This window comes from Serinus canaria, chromosome 14, assembly GCF_022539315.1.
Source record: "Serinus canaria isolate serCan28SL12 chromosome 14, serCan2020, whole genome shotgun sequence".
NCBI lineage: Eukaryota > Metazoa > Chordata > Aves > Passeriformes > Fringillidae > Serinus > Serinus canaria.
This window is the reverse complement of record NC_066328.1, coordinates 9,004,004-9,023,610: the sequence shown is the minus strand read 5'-3', so window position 1 is coordinate 9,023,610 and position 19,607 is coordinate 9,004,004. Positions and strand designations below refer to the sequence as shown.

At 41.2% G+C, this 19,607-nt stretch overlaps 1 protein-coding gene across 4 annotated transcripts in view; it reads right to left on the bottom strand.

The window, feature by feature from the left end:
- Positions 1-14,351, bottom strand: part of MOSMO (modulator of smoothened) — a 31,073-nt gene extending 16,722 nt beyond the window's left edge. For 2 of the 4 annotated variants that reach the window (XM_050980169.1, XM_050980172.1), the window contains exons 1-2: positions 14,094-14,351; positions 8,838-8,957 (exon numbers count right to left, since the gene is read on the bottom strand). In XM_050980169.1, the coding sequence (XP_050836126.1) occupies positions 8,838-8,957; positions 14,094-14,199 (226 nt within the window). In that variant the 5' untranslated portion in view covers positions 14,200-14,351. Of the gene's footprint in view, positions 1-6,637; positions 6,708-8,837; positions 8,958-14,093 lie in introns of all 4 variants that reach the window. The other 2 variants (XM_050980171.1, XM_050980170.1) reach the window with 2 other exon arrangements.
- Positions 14,352-19,607: the final 5,256 nt, after the last annotated feature.

The window sequence follows — 19,607 nt, the reverse complement described above, 5'->3', positions numbered from 1 at the left end:
TGTAGGATAAGCACCACCTCTGGTGTGAAGGGGAAAATGATAACAACATCCTGCTGGTCTGCAAAACCAAGGAGGAAAAAAGAATTAACAATGCTGGGGAAGACCACCAGGTCCTGTACAGCAAGGCCCATGTTGTAAGAGTCACACAGAATCATGGGGTCTCTGGATGTCAGGTCCCACTGAATGAGGCCCACAGGTACAGCTCACAGAATTGCTCTGTACCTACAGCTGTTCACAGTTACAGCCTTGTAAATTATAGTCCCCATCTCAATTTTCAACCTTGACCCACTAAATCAATTTTTAAAAGTTTACAGCCTCAAATAGCATCATATCAGAGCATTTTTAAAAACAGCACACACACATAATTAACTGCAACTAAGTAACAATATGCAAGTTGAACACCTTGTCTTCCACATTTGTGCATCAGTCACTGCAGGACAACACAGTAACTGAGTTATACCTGGATAGGTATAAAGGGTATACAAAAGAATCAAAATATAAGATAAGATCAACTGCCAGTCTCTAATCAAGTATGAGAATACAATGTCTGGTACAGTTCTTACAAAAATAATTATTTCTTTTGTGAGGAACGGAGGTAGTTTGAGTAGATGCTCTTTAGCACTTATGCTGCTAAAATAACTTTGAGGTTACCATGCAAATTCAGTATTCAGGATGCAGCAGAACAGATTGATTCTTTCACTGCGGATGTTCCAGTACTTTGTTCAAGTAGTAGATTAACAGGAAACCAAGACCCACTAAAATGAGATTTATGAATGTTAAAGGATTATCTACAGGAAGGCTGAAAAGAATAACAGAGGATCAGCTGCAAAGACACAGAATACAGACTAGTGCAAAACAAACAGATTATAAATTATCTTTCCCACCTTTTGTATGCCAAATCTTATGCATTTGGCCTTCACTCCAATTTGTCTCTCAAATCATCTAATAGGTATCATAACCCTGGGGAAAAAAGCTTTGGAGTTTCTCACCTTGAAGAAGACCAGATGCAAGATCAATTCATATATGCACTGGATTTCTATTGGTATGAAGCAAACAGCTACAAAATATTTATACTATGTTAAAAAGTCAGTTTTTAATAAAGACAGAGATTTACTTGTCAAGTTCCTGTTATATCTAGAGGGCTTATTTTAAGAACCTTGTTGTAAGAGTCCTTGTTGTGAGAGTCCTTGTTGTAAAATTATATTATACAACCTGTTATTTCTCTTCTACTCCCTTCTCTCAAATCTGATGCTCTCTTCCTTCCAAACCAACTTTGAAATGGATCTTCCTTGCTCTAGAGATGTAAAGGATGTTTACTTGCTTCAGGAACAAAATATTCTTAAAAATATTCATTCAGGTGAAGTAATATCCCTGGCTTCAAACACAGCTTATGTTAGCTATGAGGAACCTACCAATGTATCTATGTTTAACAATCTAATTTCCAGAGAACTGAACTTCTAAGTTACTATTTTTGGTACTCCTTAGAAATCTTACTGACTTCTAAAGAGAAGAATTCCAAATTTTAAAGTCTAAAGCCAATGTCCAAAGAGTTGTGGTATATTGGCAGAAAAGCCTGCCTTGCTGCTGAGGAACATCTGGTGCCAAGTTGCCTCAAAATTTTTCAATTCTGTGTTTGTATCATGCCTAATGCAAACCAAATCCCTCCTCCACAAAACGCACAGTCTTCGCCCTCCCTCTTCCTTTCCCAAAGAGAAAAAAAATCAGGGGCCATCTATTGAGAAAGACTTACACATATTATAAAAGTTTATTACTACAGATGACAATCATTATCATACATTAGTTCTAAGAGAGGCCTAAATTGCAGACATTTGGACTAATAAAAAGTGAGTTTATTTCTGAATTCTAGTAACTCTCAATGCCCTGCTGCTTGTGCATTGAGTCTACTCAATGTTTTTTTAATTTTGCAACCCCTCTCTTTTTTAGATTTTCTTTTTTTTTTTTTGTGATGGATCACCAGACTCTCTAAGAGCTACCCTCGGGCACTAATGCAGGAACAACTCTCCTGACACAACAAAGGCTGTGTGTTCTCACATATCAGAGCCAAGAAATCTGCCTGTGCTGAAGGTATTTACTTCAGAAGAAGGTATTCATTCCTACTTCAGAAGACAGCATTAATTAAATGTTGATTAAAAGGACCTCTAATAAGCTGCATCCTTCTGGTTGTTTATTTTCTAACACTATAAGCATTTTCACAATGGAACAGTTTTGTCAGTGATTAGAATCTTTACAGTTTCTGAAGTTGCAAGGGTCTGGAAAAAAAGAGAGAACTTTCCTAAAATAAGAAAGCAATGTTTTATTTAATATAAAACACAAACAAAGAATCTAGTTATTTCCATTTTTCCTCCAACCAAAGTAGAGCTACTCAAAATTGACAAAATTCACTAACTAAAAAAAGAAAGATCAAAGGCAGTGTCAATATTTAAAAGTGATTTTTTGAGTCAGCCACACCATTTTATGCCATATGTTCAGCTGAAAGCCACAAGCTATGACACCCACAGCTGTTCTGCCATTTAACATCTGATGAGCTTGTGTTCTTTTTAACAGTTTGTTATGTTTGGCTTCAGACAGAGCTGTAAAATGAAACCTCTTTATCCAGTACACCACACAACCCTGCCCCAACCTTCTCAGAAGTGGTCTGCTCAGCACCTGCAGCTGTAAGGGTGATGTGCAGGTCTCTGGGGCTGCATCACCAACAGGAGCCAGTGACATGAGCTGCCCAGGCTGGCAGCAATGACAGCACCAGGGTTTGCCATGTGGTACAACCAAACAAGACCAGAACATCACAGAAATTCTGGATCTCACAGTGCAGTAGATCACCTTCCACACAGGTGTTTTATAAGATGGTCTGTTCACAGCAACAATTGGACTTCAGAGCCCTCCATTTTTAACTCCTGCATATCCAAAAGCATAATTTCCCCAAGTTAGCTGAGTTATTAGATATGTTCAAGCAGACCAGGACAGATACACCAAAGTTCCCAAACCACACCAACTACAGAACCCTACTGCTCTCCCCCTTATTATTCATGGAGAGAAAATAACTCTCAACCTTCCTGGTTACAGCCTAAAGCCATTTCTCTAACGTAGTGACAAAAGCAATCAATGTAGGGGGAAGATTCAGGTCCTGGCTCTGACTTCAAGACAGCTTGTGCATTTTAAGAAATTAAATTCATGAGGAATAAGGATCATCTTCCTCTGTCAGACATAACTGTTGTGCTTTGCACTGATCTCAGCTTGCATCAGACATGCTCCAAGGACACCCACTGATCTGGCTGCTCCATGGCCTCATGAATCACCCAGTGGTGAAGGTGAAAAGAGAAGTGTTGAAATGCATTTTGGCATCTATATAGTTAGAAACACATTTGCAAAGTTTCGGTGTCCTGTAAAGAGCCTAAATACACCTGATGTGCTTCAGTGTTTGCCTACACCTGAGCACAACCTTCTCTTGGTCCACTACTGACAGAATATTTTAGACCCAGATTACCTGAAAGTACAAGAGACTATGCTAAATAAAGAACAGAACATTCAAACCCCAAACCAAATGTACAAACAATTGTGGCAGTTTCTCTACATCATATTACTGATAGCAGGATTGTATTTATATCAATGAGGACATGAGAAAGGAGGTTTGCAGGTAGAAGTAATCCTTCCTTAAAACCATTAGAAAAATTGGAAAGATGAAGCACATTTCTGGTCTTGCAAGTCCTTCCTTGGACACAGAGGTTACCAACACTGTACTCACTGGGGATGTACAAGATCCTGTCTTTGTCTACTAGACTTGCTTTTTTCATAAGGCACTTTTATCAACTGAAGAACAGCACCTATTTACCCAAAGAATGTATTTCATTGCAACTGGAATAGTACTTCAAGTAAAACAAAACTTAATCTTAGTTTTTATTCCTAAAGGCACTTTCTAACTTGTTGAAATGTTGCCAAATCTGTGTATGACACGCTTGTAACAACTGGGAATACAGGTTAAACTGCACTTCAAAGAGGGATTAGGTACAGGGCCAAGATTTTATTGTGTACAAGTAACACTTCATGTGCTGAAAGACAGACTGAGATATAACTTAACTACATCCAAGTTGTCCTTCAGGACTGCTGGCACACAGTTTCCAGGGTAATTAACATTTTAAGCCTTCACAAATACAAAAGGCAAACTGGAAAAGAAACCAAACCTAACTCCAACCTCCTTCTGCAGTAATAAATCTCAAATTTAGGCATTTACTTGCTGTTCCCATCACAACAAAAATATTAAAAACAAAGAACAATAGGAATGCAGGAAGCATATTCAAGATTTATCCTGAAATACACATTTTCCTATTGCTTTTGCTAGGGCAAGTCCTTGTTTTAGAAGCCTGCATAATTTAAGCCTGAATTATTTAGGCAATTAACAGGTGCTGCCTGTGTGGTGATAACACTTTCTCCCTTATCACAAATTGGCATCTACAAAAATAGACTGTTAGAGTCTGGAGAGTTTCTCTTGTATTTTTTTTTTACTAGTATAAGAGAAGACAGACCATTCCTGAACAGTTAAATTTGCACTTCACTGAAGTAAAATACCATTTTATTGAAACAACAAGTAGGATTGTTCTTGAAAAGCACCCAAATGTTATATAGTGCTCCAAAGAATGTACTGTTAACAGAGGTTTATACAGTTGTCATATTGACGTTTTGAAAGGCCTTTACTCTCTTTATTTCACCATTTTTTATGTATTAAACTTCAGAATGCTTCTTGAAATTGGTGAGTGACCCAGCAATATTCCACTGAAAGAATTTATGGGACCACATTAGAAATTCCTGGCCTTTCCATCTCTTCAGCTTTCCTGTACAATCTTGTTGCATAGTTTTTAAATTGAATTAAGTGTGGGTTTAAAAAACAAAGTGAAACATGCTCCTTCCCACGAGTTTCTAGGATGGAGAGCACATCATTAACGCACAGATTTAGGTGCACAATTCATTTCAGAATGCAATTCAACCTAAGGAAAATAAAAAAGTTCTTTCTTCACCCTTGTGACTTCTCTTCCCCCACAGCGTGAAACGCCTACAATGCTCCTCATATCAACAGGCACAGAGGAAGCAGCAGTGCCTTTTCTCCTCTACAAGAAAGGAAATCAGATTGTTCCACTGTTGCAGTTCTGGAGCTGACACTTCCACTGACCATGGGAATACTGTTGGATTACTGTCTATGATTGAGAAAAAAAATCTCTTACTGCTCAATGTAGAGTATTTCTCTTTTGTATAGAGAAGATCAAATATATCAAAGCACATTTTCAAGTCAAACAAGTCACCCACTACACAGAAGTCATTCTTCTGGAAGCATGAAGCTCATGACAACCCTTTATGAATTTTCTTCACTTTACTTTGGAATAAAGACATTACAATTAAAGGCTGTTAATGTTTGATACATGAAACTCACACTGATGAAGTCACAGACAAAACCATTCCCCCTTACCTGTACATTTGCCCTGCTTATCAACAAAGCCAGGATCCCTCTCATTTCCTTGTATACAAAGATTTTACTGCAGAACTTAGTATATATGCCATCAATTTGAGAAAAGTACCAAGGATCTAGGTTCAAAGCAGCCCTTCTGAAGTGTTCACAGCAAAGCAGTTCTGAGGTACACTGAATGATCATATGTCTGACCCCACACCTATTCCTTAGACTACAACTAAATTGTGTTGCTGCCAATAGCAGAAAGGAGTCACAGCAAGAGAAGTGGAAACCCCTTCAGAACAACCTGGGTGAAAGAAAGGAAAGCCAAGGAATAAGAACTGCAAGAATACAAACTGCGAAGCTGGCTCCATGACGAGCACTACAGAAATAACCTACCTGTCTCTACAGTCTATGAACACTGCCATTTGATTATTAAATTCTTGGATGCACCAAGCTCAGAGACAGCTCAACCCTTTTAATGGAGTGTGCAAACAATGGCACAAAGAATTGCTCACCACCAAGTAAGTTCAAGGCCAAAAGTGAACTGTCTTCAACTGGACAAGTATTTAAACATCCAAGTGGGGTATTAATCACTACACCTCGAGGGACTGTCATCCTTAATGATCCCAAAGTGCTTTGTAATTTATGGCATAGAACTGCAGCTACCACGAGGTTTTGGGTAGCAGCCAACTGTTGCCTACTGCACTGGGCTGTGCTGGCTTGGAACACTGCAGTGAATCACTGGGAGGCTTTTGCTGTCCTCACAAGGGAGCATTTTAGATCAGCCCAAGGACCCAGATGTAACAGACTGAGTATGTTTTGCTCAAAGACAGGAACCAGGCTCTACACACACTCTGTGAATTTTGAACCTCAAACTCTTAGCAGCAAGTACTTCCTACTGGATTGGCCCATCCCATAGACAAACCATCATAATCAGACCCCTAGGGTACCCAAGAGCCCAAACTCCTGTCATCAACTCTACTTACAAAATTTAAAATATGTATGCAAGACAATACATCAGACAGGAAATAAAGTTATATCACAGGAAGAGCCCAAAAGTTTCACACTGAGAAGGGATATAACCTATGACCATTGATTCCATGTAGATCCCTACAGAATCAGGCCAACAGGAGTGCTTTGCCAGTCTGGTTTGTTTCCCTTCTCCTTAAAACAGACACGTACCCTGCCCAGATCCTCTTCTTGGCCATATCTCCAGTTTTTCAGATCTGTGTATATCTCCATCAGTCAGAGGCTTGGGGAAGAAAAGTGAAATTGAACAAAGCAGCTGGAGCATATATAAGGGGATAGCTGCAAAATAATCAAAGAACTTTTTTTTCCTGCATATAGCCCTTACTGATAAAAAACTGTCAACTACTAAATTTGTAGGCACTGTGAATTACAATAATAACTTACAACTAGGTAGTAGGAAAATTATTTTTAAATTTAAAATTGTATGATCTAAAAATCTGAAATAATTTTATAGTTTTCCCAAATAACTTTGTAGAAGAATAAAACAGCCTCCATATTGTATTTGTTCCACCATACGACAAACATAATTTTGTATCTGTTTCTAAAATAGATAGCAGCATTTATTCTCCGTGAAGTTCAATATACTTCCTCATCCATGAGTCACTCCAGTTACATTCTTCTGAAATACAAAGGTCTCAAGCACTGCTGGAAAAGGATTCAAGAATGAGGTGAAGAATTCCTGCCTAAGATGAAAATCCTACACACTGCACAGCATGAAAATAAATGGGGAAAAGTTGAGCTGTTGTGAAGTACCTATGAAAAAAAAAGTAGGTCAAGCTTAAAAGTTTGACCTACTGATCTTCTTTGTTTTGGCAAAAGTACAAATGGAGTTTACATAATGCTGCTCACATGTAAGTGCTGGCTGGAAACTTAACAATAGAAATGTTTTTGTTAAGCCCCAGCCATTAACAGGATTTTTTTTTGTATTATTTCAGACCATTTTACATCTTTGTTTTGCAGTACACAGTATTGAATCCTTCTTTTAAGACTCATACATTTAAGTTACTCGTGTGTTGATTTTGGTGTAAGTTTGTGGCAACAAATGTAATACACACACCTCCAATCAGGTTGATTAAAAATCAGAGGAAAGGCAGGTTACTTCCTGAAGCCACAAAGGTGAAGTTTCAACAAGGCACCTTTCCCACAGACAAACCATCAGTGTATAAAGCAGCTTTACAGTTACGCACTTCTTGAGCAAAGCACAGGATGGACAAAAAACAAATCTGTATCTGCACATACTGAATGGAATTTAGTTCTGTAGGAACTCTGTACATTGTTGATAGGAAAATAAAAAAGGTTATTCCAAATATCTGAAACTCAAATACCTTATCCAAAGCACCTACTGTTAGTGAAAAACAAAATGAAATTAAAGCTCTGCTGCTAATGTTAACAGAAGTTACTGTGATAAAGATACCATCTCTGTTTTATAGAGGAAGAAATTGGGGTACTACCACAATAATTTGCCAAAATCCAAAGTCAGCCATGGCAGATGCTGGATTTGAAGGTTACTGGCTCCCAGATCTGTACTCTCTAATCAGGTGGTTCTTACCTAACTCTAATTAGAGAATGAGGAATTCAACAGGATTTGGTGAAAGGCAAACTAAAGAGAAAACAAAACATGCACCTAACAGGAGCAGCATGAGTTTGTATTTGTTAAAAAGCAGATGTAAAACATCAGTTCCTCCATGGACAAAAACAATTGGCTCTCTCATGTCTTCTCTGGCAGGCTCAAATAACCAGGCTGACACAGCTCTGTTTCATGAGATTCTTCCTACACATAAAGTAGTTCCATATGTTTAAATGCTGAGTGGTTGAGTAAGCACAAAATTAATCCATTACAACAATGCCTTTCTATTGATTTTTCTTGTGCCTTAAGGCCTGGTCGATTACAGAACCCAAGCACAATTCAAACACTCTGCTTTGTCACATTTTTACATCCACTTGAAAGACATCTACAGACACAAAGTGGAATGGAAATGTTCTTTTTAAAGATGGCACTGACCCTCCCAGTCCAGGCAGACCCATTAACAGGCCACTGTTATTAGAGTATTCAGATTAAATGGGGTTCAGAATCTTGTTCTTGTTTGGGTTTGGTATTGTTATTTTTAAAACATTGGCAAATTCTCTGAAATGCAAGTGCTGCTGGCAGGGCCTGCATCTTAGGAGCAGGAAGTCCTCATCCCTCACTGTGGGGATCAGCAAGACATCACAACCCACCACCACCTTTCCCTCCTTCCTCACACACCTGGGAGCATTCATCAAAGAAATGTGTTTTCCTGAAAATTATGTCCTACAATCTAATTTTAACACCCTGATGTTCAGATGGCTTGGGAGATTGCTTTTCAGCACTCACCTCTAGGACCTGATGGTACATAAATCTTCATTCTCTGTATCATCCTCCTTTTATTTGTATTCTCAGCATGCAATCCAAACAGGTTCATGAAAGGGCAAATAACTTCTCCTGTCACAGTCACTACATGATAGCACAAAAAACATTAAGAAAAAGTAATTTTGTAGAATTGCTTCCTATCATGTCCCATCACTTTCTACTGAGAAGAGCTGGGAGATGCATACTGTGGTTTTTGAGTATATTGCAAGGTGCTTAACAAATGATCACCAAAACCCTTTTACAGACAGTTTTTGAAAAGCCAACTATCCACATATCACAGAAACAACACCATCTCCTTCAGAGGACAGCACAATGGCTGCTCTATGCCAGGACTTGTCCTCAGGGGAGCATTGTACATGAACAGTCTCTCAGAACAGGCTCTAATGGGCAGAAGTCACTGGTAATATGTCATGTTGACTTTTACATATCACTACTTTTTGAGCAGGCAACTTCATTTAGAACAATAATGCCAGCTGGAACTCAAGTTTACACGCTCTTTAAGTTGTGGATACTTTATTTACTTTATCTGGTTTATTCTATTTAAAAGTACTGTCTCATTTGAGCACCTTCATGTGGTCCTGGGTTTATGCCATGTATAGTCAGTGCTCCAATTAGAGAAAAATATTTCAGTGGTCTCAAGCTCAGCAGGAGCCAGGAATCACTGCTTGGTGATACTACCTGTGATAGTTCATTAAGCTGATCCCAACAAAGCTACAGTTCCTGCTGGACCTGTGAAACAAAATTCCTCAAGAAGAGCTATGACATGCAGAGGAATAACACTGAACATCAGTAATTTTCCACCAAGTACTAGACAACTTATTCCACAGGAGCAGGGAGTTAACTGCCTCAGAAGGAATGGCCTGCTGCACAGAGCCTGCTCTTCTGTAAGACCACTGCATCTGAAATCATCCTTCACAAATAAAAAAGTAACTGAGTATGCAAACCCCAAGAACTACACATAACACTTTAGAAGATACATAGGAAGGCAGCCCTGGTAAACAGACAATTTTTAAACAAATGTTATATTCTAGATTTACAATTCATTATCACTCTGTTACTGCACAGCAAGATACAGAAGGCAGTTTAAATGAAAAGTATAATTTCTAACACAAGTGACCTTGATACTTTTGTCATAGATTCAAGATGAAATTGGAAGCTCTGCTGAACACAAACATGTTGGGCATGTGCTGAGTGCCTGGGCCATAACATTCTACTGTGTGCTTCCTGGTGACCTATGGATCAGCACAGGAGGATGTGATGTATCCTTGCTTTAGGAGTTACCCATCAGTTAAGCGACCCTAAATCCTGACATCCATGTTAACTTAATGCCTACTACAAAAAGGGTACACGTTGTTCTGTAAATTGGAATCAAATGAACAATCATGCTACATAGGAAGGGATGACTAAGCCACATAAACAAGCTGATAGCTTAGCTTTCTGAAGGGAGATTTTACTTGATTAAATTATTCCCTTAAATTACTTGACCTATCCTAAACCCCATAAAAGCATTTCAAATTGTCAACCCCCCCACATGCACAGCTTTTAACATCTCTAATTTCAACTGTGTATACTATTCATACCATTTTTCCTATAAAAGAGTTGAAAGCTGAAGCTAGAGCTGCTGCTATCCCTCTTCCTCCCCCTAAAAACAAAATATCAAAATCATTAAAGACCCTTCCACACAAAAAAAGGAACATATGGAGACAAAACTATCAGCTTATAAAGTTCTTTGCAGAAGTGTAAAGATACAGGAGCAAAATTCCTTCCTACTGAAATCACTGGCACTTTGGGCATTGGCTGAAATTAAAGCCAACCCTGTCCTTATTTCTCACACAGAGTGTCAGTTTGATAAGAAAAGGCAGTCAGTGCAAGAGTACTGAGCAGCCACTGGCTTCCAGATTGGAGTAATCAGTGTTCTGTACTTGCACAGCACGAATAACAAAACCTCACAGAGAACTCTAAGAAAAATCCAGTTAATTTTCATCTTTCCTTTACCATCTTAAAGATGTATGAAATATCTGAAACCAAGTTAATGAACAATTCTTACAAAACTACATAAAGAAAAAGTGCCCAACAGAGACTTGGACCCATGTTCACAAAGGTGTAGTTCTTCTGGCCTAAGGACAGATAAGCATCTGAGACCTTCCATAATCTCAGTTGCAATCCTTTGCTGATAATTGCTGGGGAGAAATTTCTATAGCCAACATTTTTCAAATGACTATAAAACTTATCTTTAAGAGTAAGATTTAGGAGACTAATCAGCCCTTCTATATTGATTTAAAAAAATTGAAAACTATCTCAATTTTTCAGAGAAGCAATAAAGCCAGTGATTTATTTTGCTATCCAATTTAGCTGAAACTCATCACTATCTCTGGGGTAAGAGGTACATATTATTTAGCATTCAAATCAGATTTTTTTTTCCTGAAACATAAGCCCAGGTTCCCAACCTTAGTGGCTGTAAACAGCTCTGAATGAGCCAATGCAGTGCTGCCTTCCCAGGTTTGCCAAGACCTCTGCTCTCTGCCATCCTCAAACAGCTGCAGCATTGAGGAGACCAGGCTGTTCCACACTGTCTTTCAGAACCCCAGGACAGCAGCCAAGCAGAGAAACACTCTTACTCCCCTTCCTCTACCAGGCTGACTTGTAGAAGCAGAATCTAGAATAATTCCCACAGGAGATGAACGTAAGAACACAGAGATAAAGCAAAGAAATATTTTCTTTTACCAAATAGTTCCTTTCACCAGCTGAGTGCAGGATGCTCCAAAAAAACCCTGCTTCTTAGTGGCACATATGGAAGCTGGATGCCTTGGATGTGCTCCAAGCACAGTAGTCTGCTGAGAGTCCCTGAATGTCACCAGCAGCTGGGACAGGTTTCACCATCAGGGCTGTGCCCTCCTGTGCCATATCTCTCCCCAGCAGCTCTGGGTAATGAATGGCACTCGTAAAAGCATTCACCTCATAATTCAATACTACAGGAAGTCCTTGGTTCAATGGGCATCTCCACACTTCCTTTATTTACAGTTTGGGCAAATGGCTCATTTCAGAAGGTCTAAGCACCAGAAATACACATTTGTGTTGCTTTTAAGCACAACTCTTATAATACTGCATTGAATCCTATGTCAATAAAAATCTAGAAGAGTCATTAAGGATGGTAGCTAGCTCTCCCTTTATGGTTTTATCAAGACAACAATTTGTTTGGCTTCAAAATAGAGCAAAGAAAAAAAAAGGCTTAGGTCTGTCAAAACATTCTTTGACTGCTGAAGTCCCTCAGAAAAATGCAGATTTCATGTTTGCCAGCCTAATTAAAACTGCTAGTTGTACCTCAGAAATGGCAGATGACTCTTAAGTAATCATCCACTAAGTAAAGAAATAATGATTGCTGCTTAAAATATTTTAGGACGCAATTTCTGTATCACAAAAGGATAGAAAACATACTTCTTTACAAAACAATGTTATAGACTGTGCTTAGTTCCCAAAGGATTGTTTCATCCATGAGCGCTTTTTTCAGAATAGTTTTTGTTATCTCCTTTCTATACATGCAGAGAGAATCCAACAACTTACACATTGCAGAAAATCTGCTAACATGAGGCAGGATTTCAGAAAGACATATTTCAATATTTGAAATTAATACTATTTTATTTGACTTTAAGCCCCTGAAGAAGGGTTCATTACTGCAGCACTGCTGTTAGGTGGAATTATAAGAGGAAAGAAGCAGCTATTTTATCTAGCCATAGGCAGGAAAATCATCACAATTAGCTACAGGAGGAATGGTGAAGTCACCCAGGGAGTTCCCTGAAGGCTGCACTTTGCTAAGGGACTTGTTCTTTCCTCTGAACCATGTAGGAAAGTCTAGGTTCTAGACTAAGTAATTAAAAGCAAATCAAATAAGCCATAAGTACAGTCTGGTCAGAGTACAGTCACCAATCCCAAATAGTTTTTAATACTCTGCTTCATTAGAATAAAGGAAATAGGACACAACTTGAATCAGTTCAACTGTTCGAATGCATGGAAGCTGCAAGCCAGATGAAGAAAATTTTTCAGCCCTCTGCAAGAATTTTTGACAAAAGTCTTTACAGCCAGACCAGTTTTCTCTGTACCAACCTGTGGTGTGCTTGGAAATTATATTTAGGAACAGTCACAGATCTCCTGAGCTGAAAGGGACCTAGAGGGATCATCAAGTCCAAGTCCTAGTTCTGCACAGGACAGCCCCAAAAATCACACCATGTGCCTGAGAGCATTGACCAAACCCTTCTTGAACACACAGAGGGGTAACACCGTGACCACTGACTGCCCTGGGGAGCCAGGTCAGTGCCTGATCACCTTCTGATACCCAGCCTAAACCTCCCTGACACAGCTTCACGCTGTTCCCTAAGCTCCTGTGACCGGTCAAAGTGGTTAAGTTAGTTTAATCTGTTTGCAGTAAGGATGGCTTCCTTTCCTGGCAGGGAGCTTTGGGTTCCTCTGGGACTTGAGATCAAAGAGCTGCCCTCCTCCTGTTCTCTCTCCCTGCTCCACTGACCAGAACATGCAGGTCTTTATCAACGGACTGAAATAAATTGTTCATAGACAATTATATCATTAGTAAAAAGAAAGATGCCCAAATCCTTGTTCTTTTAAAGTAAACAATGCCACACTCTAAAATAAAAACCACATGGGATCTCGGCTTAAAAGCTGATAAAAATCAGCATGCAGGAAATATTCTGGGGGAAAAAAAAGATGCAGGGAGGCAAGAACTTCCCTGAAACAAAGGGAACGTCAGTGTAGTACGAGAGACTCCAAACCTGCCGCAAAGTAGAGATCTCAATTCCCTGTCCAAGGTGACGGCACCTGGGAGGCGCAGGCAGGGATGCTGCCCTGGCCCTCAGCTTCCCGGAGTGAGAGCGGGCTGGGGGGCACTGCAGGACCCCTCGGGACACCGGGCTCTGCCGAGGCGGCCGGGAGGCACCGCCGGGGCTGGGGTCCCACCAGCTCCCCCCGGCCGCTTCACTCGCCGCAGCCCCGGGGGAGCAGCCCCGGGAGCCCCCGGGACCCGGCCCAGCCGCTCTTCGGCCCCGCGGCCGGCAGCCCCCCGGGCTGGCCTCCCTTCGGCCCCTCACGGCAGCCCCAGCACCGCCCGGGCCCCGCGCCCCGCCCGCCCCCGAGCCCCCCGGGCGCTGCCGGAGCCCTCTCCCAGCCACCTGCCGCACGCTGCCGGCGGGTCCCGCCGCCGGCCGCCCTCACCCGCGGACTCGCCGGTGTTGATCCAGTCCGGGTTCGCCAGGCTGGCGATGGCGAAGATGTCGGCAGCCAGGAAGAGGCATCCTGAGATGATGGTCAGTTTGTCCATCTCCTCCGGCTCCGGCGGCACCCGGCTCCGGCCTCCGCCCGGCTCCCGCAGCGGGCCCGGGCCGGGGGCGCCTCACGGCCGCGGCTCCATGGGCCCCGCGCCGCGCTCGGCGGCGGCGGCAGGAACGGACCCCGGACGGCGCCGGAAGCGAACCCGGCGGGCGGGGGGGCGGTGGCCGCTCCGGAAGGGGAACCCGCGGTCCCCGGCGCGCGCCCCGGGTGGGGCGGGGCTTCCCGCGGGGGCGGGGCCTGGCGGGGCGGGTCAACTCCGAGGCCGCGGCGGCTTTCCCTGGGCGGCATGGGGCAGGGGCGGGGCCTGCCTCTGATGGGCGGGACAGACTGGTGGGAGAAAGGCGTGGCTTGCGTATGATGGGTGTGGTTTGAACCGGTGGGCGGGGCAAAGGGCGGAGCTGGCCAGAAGGCGCGGAACGCGTGGGGCGGGGCCAAGCACGGCGGGCGGGTGTGGCCTGGGCGGGGCACTTGGCGAGGGTGGGGCGGGCGGTGCCCCAGGGCGGGGCCGCCGTCCCTGGTCCTCGCCGGCCTCGGACCCGGGGAGCCCCAACACTTACCCTTCCGCCTGGTCTTTCCCGACCCTTATGCACCACGATCCCCAGATGTGTTTTGGAACCGAGAATGGGCCTCTTGGCCTCCCCACTAAGGGCTGGGGAACGGTCACAGGTCTGTGTTCATCACAAAAAAATGCTGTTTCTCGAGTCCCTGTTCTTTATTCCTTTGCAAGGCTGGGCATGAGCTGAAATTCCAGAAAAATTCTGAAATTCTGCTTCTGTAGCACTGATGAGAATAGGGAAGGACGTGGAAGAACTCAGGTTTGGCGGCTGTGGAGCCCCTCAGAAGCGCTACGCTACGTTTTGTCTGTGTCCTGTCTTTGGAAGGAAATCTAATTAATTGTGACTGGAAATCTCACCCAAATACATCCATTTTTGATGGCATGCTTTTCAATGGATTCAGCTACACAGAACTGTGAGAATCTCTAGCCAGAAAATGAACAATGCACCAAATGTGGGAAACCAGCCCGGTTTGGCCACAATAGCTCTGTGCCTTCAATACTGTCATTCTGGTACGGGAATGTTGAAGTAAATGAACCAAACAGCCCCCACATCTACAGGTACTTGGAAAATATCTAATAGTTTCCATTTTTTTCCTTCCAACAGTGAACACCCACCTGGGTTTTCCAGAGCAGCACAGCTGGTCTATATGGAACATACCAGGAAGCCAAGTGGGCGATTGCCTGTGCTGTTTATTTTTATGTATTTTACATAGATGGCAGACTGTACAAACAAAATGGAGATATCAGTAATCTTAAAGTGTTCAACAGCAATCAGTAGGATTTGTTATTTGGAGGACAAGCCCTGTACTTAACTCCCATAGAAATCGCCTATACTTGACAAATTTTCTTAAGGGTGGAGAAAATTGTAAGGCTTTTGATGAAAAATAGCTGAAATTATTCCCTCTAAACCAGAAAAAATTGGTGCATGGAAGAAATAGGGATTTGGAAAATCCATTTGCTATAGGCATGCTGTATTTTCTTGAAGTCTTTAGTAGCTGGAAACTCCTCTGTTCTGTTATTTTGTGTCCTGTTCCCTACCTTCCCTGAACATATTGCCGTTAGTAATGAATACTAAAGTAACAGCACTGTTGCACCTTCTCTTGGCAAAATGTGTGACCTTCTACGAAATAAGTTTCTAAGTAAAAACTACTTTCGGTGTATTTATTTGCAGAAAATAAGTTCATGTAGTGTTTTGGCAGCAACTCAGCACACAATGCCAGTCTAAGGAAGTAACTAAGGATGAGAGGCTTAACTGTTTGGATACTTAAGAAAGGGGACAGCACCTTCTGTAATGTCTCCTTAAACCTTTTATTGAAGAATGATCTCACACTTTCAGCTAGTAATGTTTTCCTCTCACTTTTCAAAAGGCTGTTGACAGCACTGGAAGACTTCTCTCAGCACACCCAGATTGCAGCTTTGATGGCAGAGATTGGGATGGATGAACAAGGATTAGCCCTCACAATGGTACAGGGTGGGCCATATCTTCAGATAAAAAGCCTTGTTGAAAACAGCTCTGCAGCTAATGATGGAAAGCTGAAACCAGGTAAAAAGAACGAATAGTGATATTAAAATTTAATTGCATTGAAGATATCCTTGTTCTGCATTTATGCTTTGAGCCTGTCTCTGATTTATTTACACTTATACAGATCAAAAGAAACTCAGTTCAAATTTATAGAGAAAAGAAACTAGCACAAACTGTGTAAAGCTCAGTGCCAGCATTCCACTGTGATGAAATACCTGTGATCTTAAAATAGCTGCCATGGTGACTGTTCCATAATCAGATCAAGATTTAAGCCTATACGTTGTTCTCCAGCAAAAACAGATTTCCTATTCACCAGCAGATTTTTTCCAACAAATATTTTGACTATTACCTTTATGTAGCAACTAGACTTGAATATCATTCTTTACACAGTGCATTATTGTTCGAGTAATTTCATTCTACAAGGAACACAAATCCTCACTAGACTTTAAATTAATTTGCCTTATTGTTTGCTTTTTATTTCTCTTTATTACACAGAGTAATTACACAGTGGCAATAGTCTAATCTCTGTGTTTTAACAATCCACACAGGTGTTCATTTCCTAAATGTTTTAAACCTGAAATGAACCATACCAGAACGAGCAGACTATTACCAGTTATTAAAGGTTTCTTGTGGAACATCTGACACCTGTATTAAACTTGAAATTGAAAGCTCTGTAAATGTGAGTGCTTCACATGGGTCCCCAGCCCAATTACATTAAACTCATGAACTGCAGTTCAGGGATGATAGTGTGCTATGGTAATTCCCAGCATGAAATTGTCTCTTAACATTGAAATCTATGAAGCGAAGACCGGAGCGTAATGAAGTAATTTAGAAATTTACTGGCTGTACAGTGAAAATCCATATTTTTAAATTAGAACAATTTTCCTAGCAGTGCCTTTATAGTTTGGGCAGTCCTTTCTTCAGAATTGCAGGTACCAGTTGAAATAAAAAGCATCAAGTGGAATTCTTCCTTGATGAAATAAAAAGCATCAAGTGGAATTCTTAGCCTTTTCTTAGGAAAAATGCTTTGCAATTTTGATCTGAGTATAAAAATCAGTGGGAAAATCTGGAGCATAAATTTGAACTAAATACTTCTTTATTATTATTTTCTTAGGATGTAATAGCATTCATCCATTCCCTGAAAAAACCCCTTTGATATACAGAAGTATAAATATGATACTGATTTGGTTTGTTTGGGTTTTGATGGGGTTTTTTGGTTTTTTTCTCTACCTAAAATTAGAACACTGATAATTGAATATTAAGACTATGCATCAGTGAAAATAAGTAGTTTTATTTGCAACAATTTGAAGAAGGCAAGCTTCAAAATCATTTTCAATAAAGGCTACAAGGAATCAAATTATTTACAGCGTGTGATGTGTTTGATTTGCTGCAGCAAGTACATAAGGGCGTAAAGTCGGTTGAGGACTTGTAACAAACATTGTTCCTTTGTAGCTCATCTTAGTTTTTGGAACCAAAAGAAACAAGTTGAGCATGCTTCCTGGAGCACCTGGATCTAACTCAGCACACGCCCCACACAAAAAAAACCTCCACCAAACAGCTGAATCTGTTCAATTCATGTTTAGGATGAACTTACTTGTTTAGGACCAAACCTGTAAAATTTTGCAAAAAATGTAGCATTTTGTAGAAGCTCCATCTCTTAATGACAACACAAGCAGCAGACTAATTTTGGCATTAATAGCAATGCACAGAGCATGGGGCTTGAGAAAAGTAAGGTGCACAAATGCACTACTTAGAAGCTTTCTTGCAGTGAATTAGATTTTATCTTTATGGACTTTTTTCCCCTCATCTGATAAGGATGAGTATAATCTGAAAAGTTTCAAATTGGAACACAAAAGAACAGTTTTATTACTGCTTGTAGTGTGAACAAGCTGGTGTCTGTCACTCTGCTGACTTTAGGAGGCAGAAATTAAGAGAGCTAGTGGGAGGTACTAATGTCTTAAAATCCTACAGTTACTCACCAAACTGGCACAGAGACATCAGAGACATGCATGTCCTATTCTCCATGCCAGCAAGAAGAAACAGGGCTGCATGATATGTGTGTCTCCTCAAAATACCTTCAATGGTGCAAGAAAGATTTTTATCTCCATAAAAATCTTCAGTGGCTGCTTTCTGCAGGAATGCCTCAGCTCTTGCAGGCACCTCCTGCTTAACCTCCGGCTGCTCCTGACAATGTCTCTTAAGGTCCTTTCCTGCCTTCTCTGTGAGCATAAATTCTGGCTGGCAACAAAAATCCTGAAGTCAGAGGCCATGTCCTTGTAATGGACATTCATGTAAAAAACACATCAAGACACAATCAGATGATGATACCAAGATGAAGCTCTTGCTACAATCCTGTACAAAGCTTATTTGTTTTTTAATCAGTTGAACTCCCAGTGATTAAAGATTAGGAATTTTAAAATTAAATGGGGAAAAAAAAAAAAGCACTTTTTGTGAGAGCCACGGCAAACAGCTTTTAAGAATATCTTGCTCTCAGTGATAAGGGTGGTCCATACAGGCAGTAGAATGAATCTAGAAGGGTTACAAGGCAGTTCCAAGTTTTCCTGAGGCACAGAGTTTTAACAGAAATAAACCTCATAGGTCGGCAAAGGAACACAAGTATTAAAATGAGATAATTAGGCTAGAACAGTAGAAAGGAAGCTCACACAGCAAGGGGCTTTCCAAGAGATTAAACCTTTATGTTTAAATAAATCATTTACTATGCTGAAAAAGCAGAAAAAGAAGAGCTTGCTTTTCTGTTGACTGAGCAAAGAGAAAGACCAAAGGAAAGAGTATACAAGGGACAATGGACAATAGAATGTTCGATACTAGAGGAGCTTCAGAATTGAAGAACTTCAAGAACAAGCACTTGAAAAAAATGAAGATCCCATAATTAGCTAACTAAATGCCTATGGGAATTACTGCATGTTCAAGTAATAGCATGCTGTGTCTTTCCAGTATGAGTGAAAACACTGAGGATGAAGATGACACTGGGTCCAGTAGTGATGATGATATGGACTTGGACGCTTTTCAGCATAAATCTTCACAGTTAGTGTTGTGAGCTCACTCATGTTACCAGCAATTTGGCAAATATCTGATACAGGCTAGAGACACTTGGGCAGGCACAGTGTGATGCTGTACTCCATAATGATGCTGGTGCACTGTGCAATCCTACATTCCAAGCCAGAGGTGTTTGACCTCCTTCATGCTGAGACCTCTTCCTCCTGCCCTTCTGTATCACATGCATCCTGTCTGTAAGACTTGGCTTTGCTTCAGAACAGCTCAAAACTTGGCTTTGCTTCAGAACAGTTAAAACTTGGCT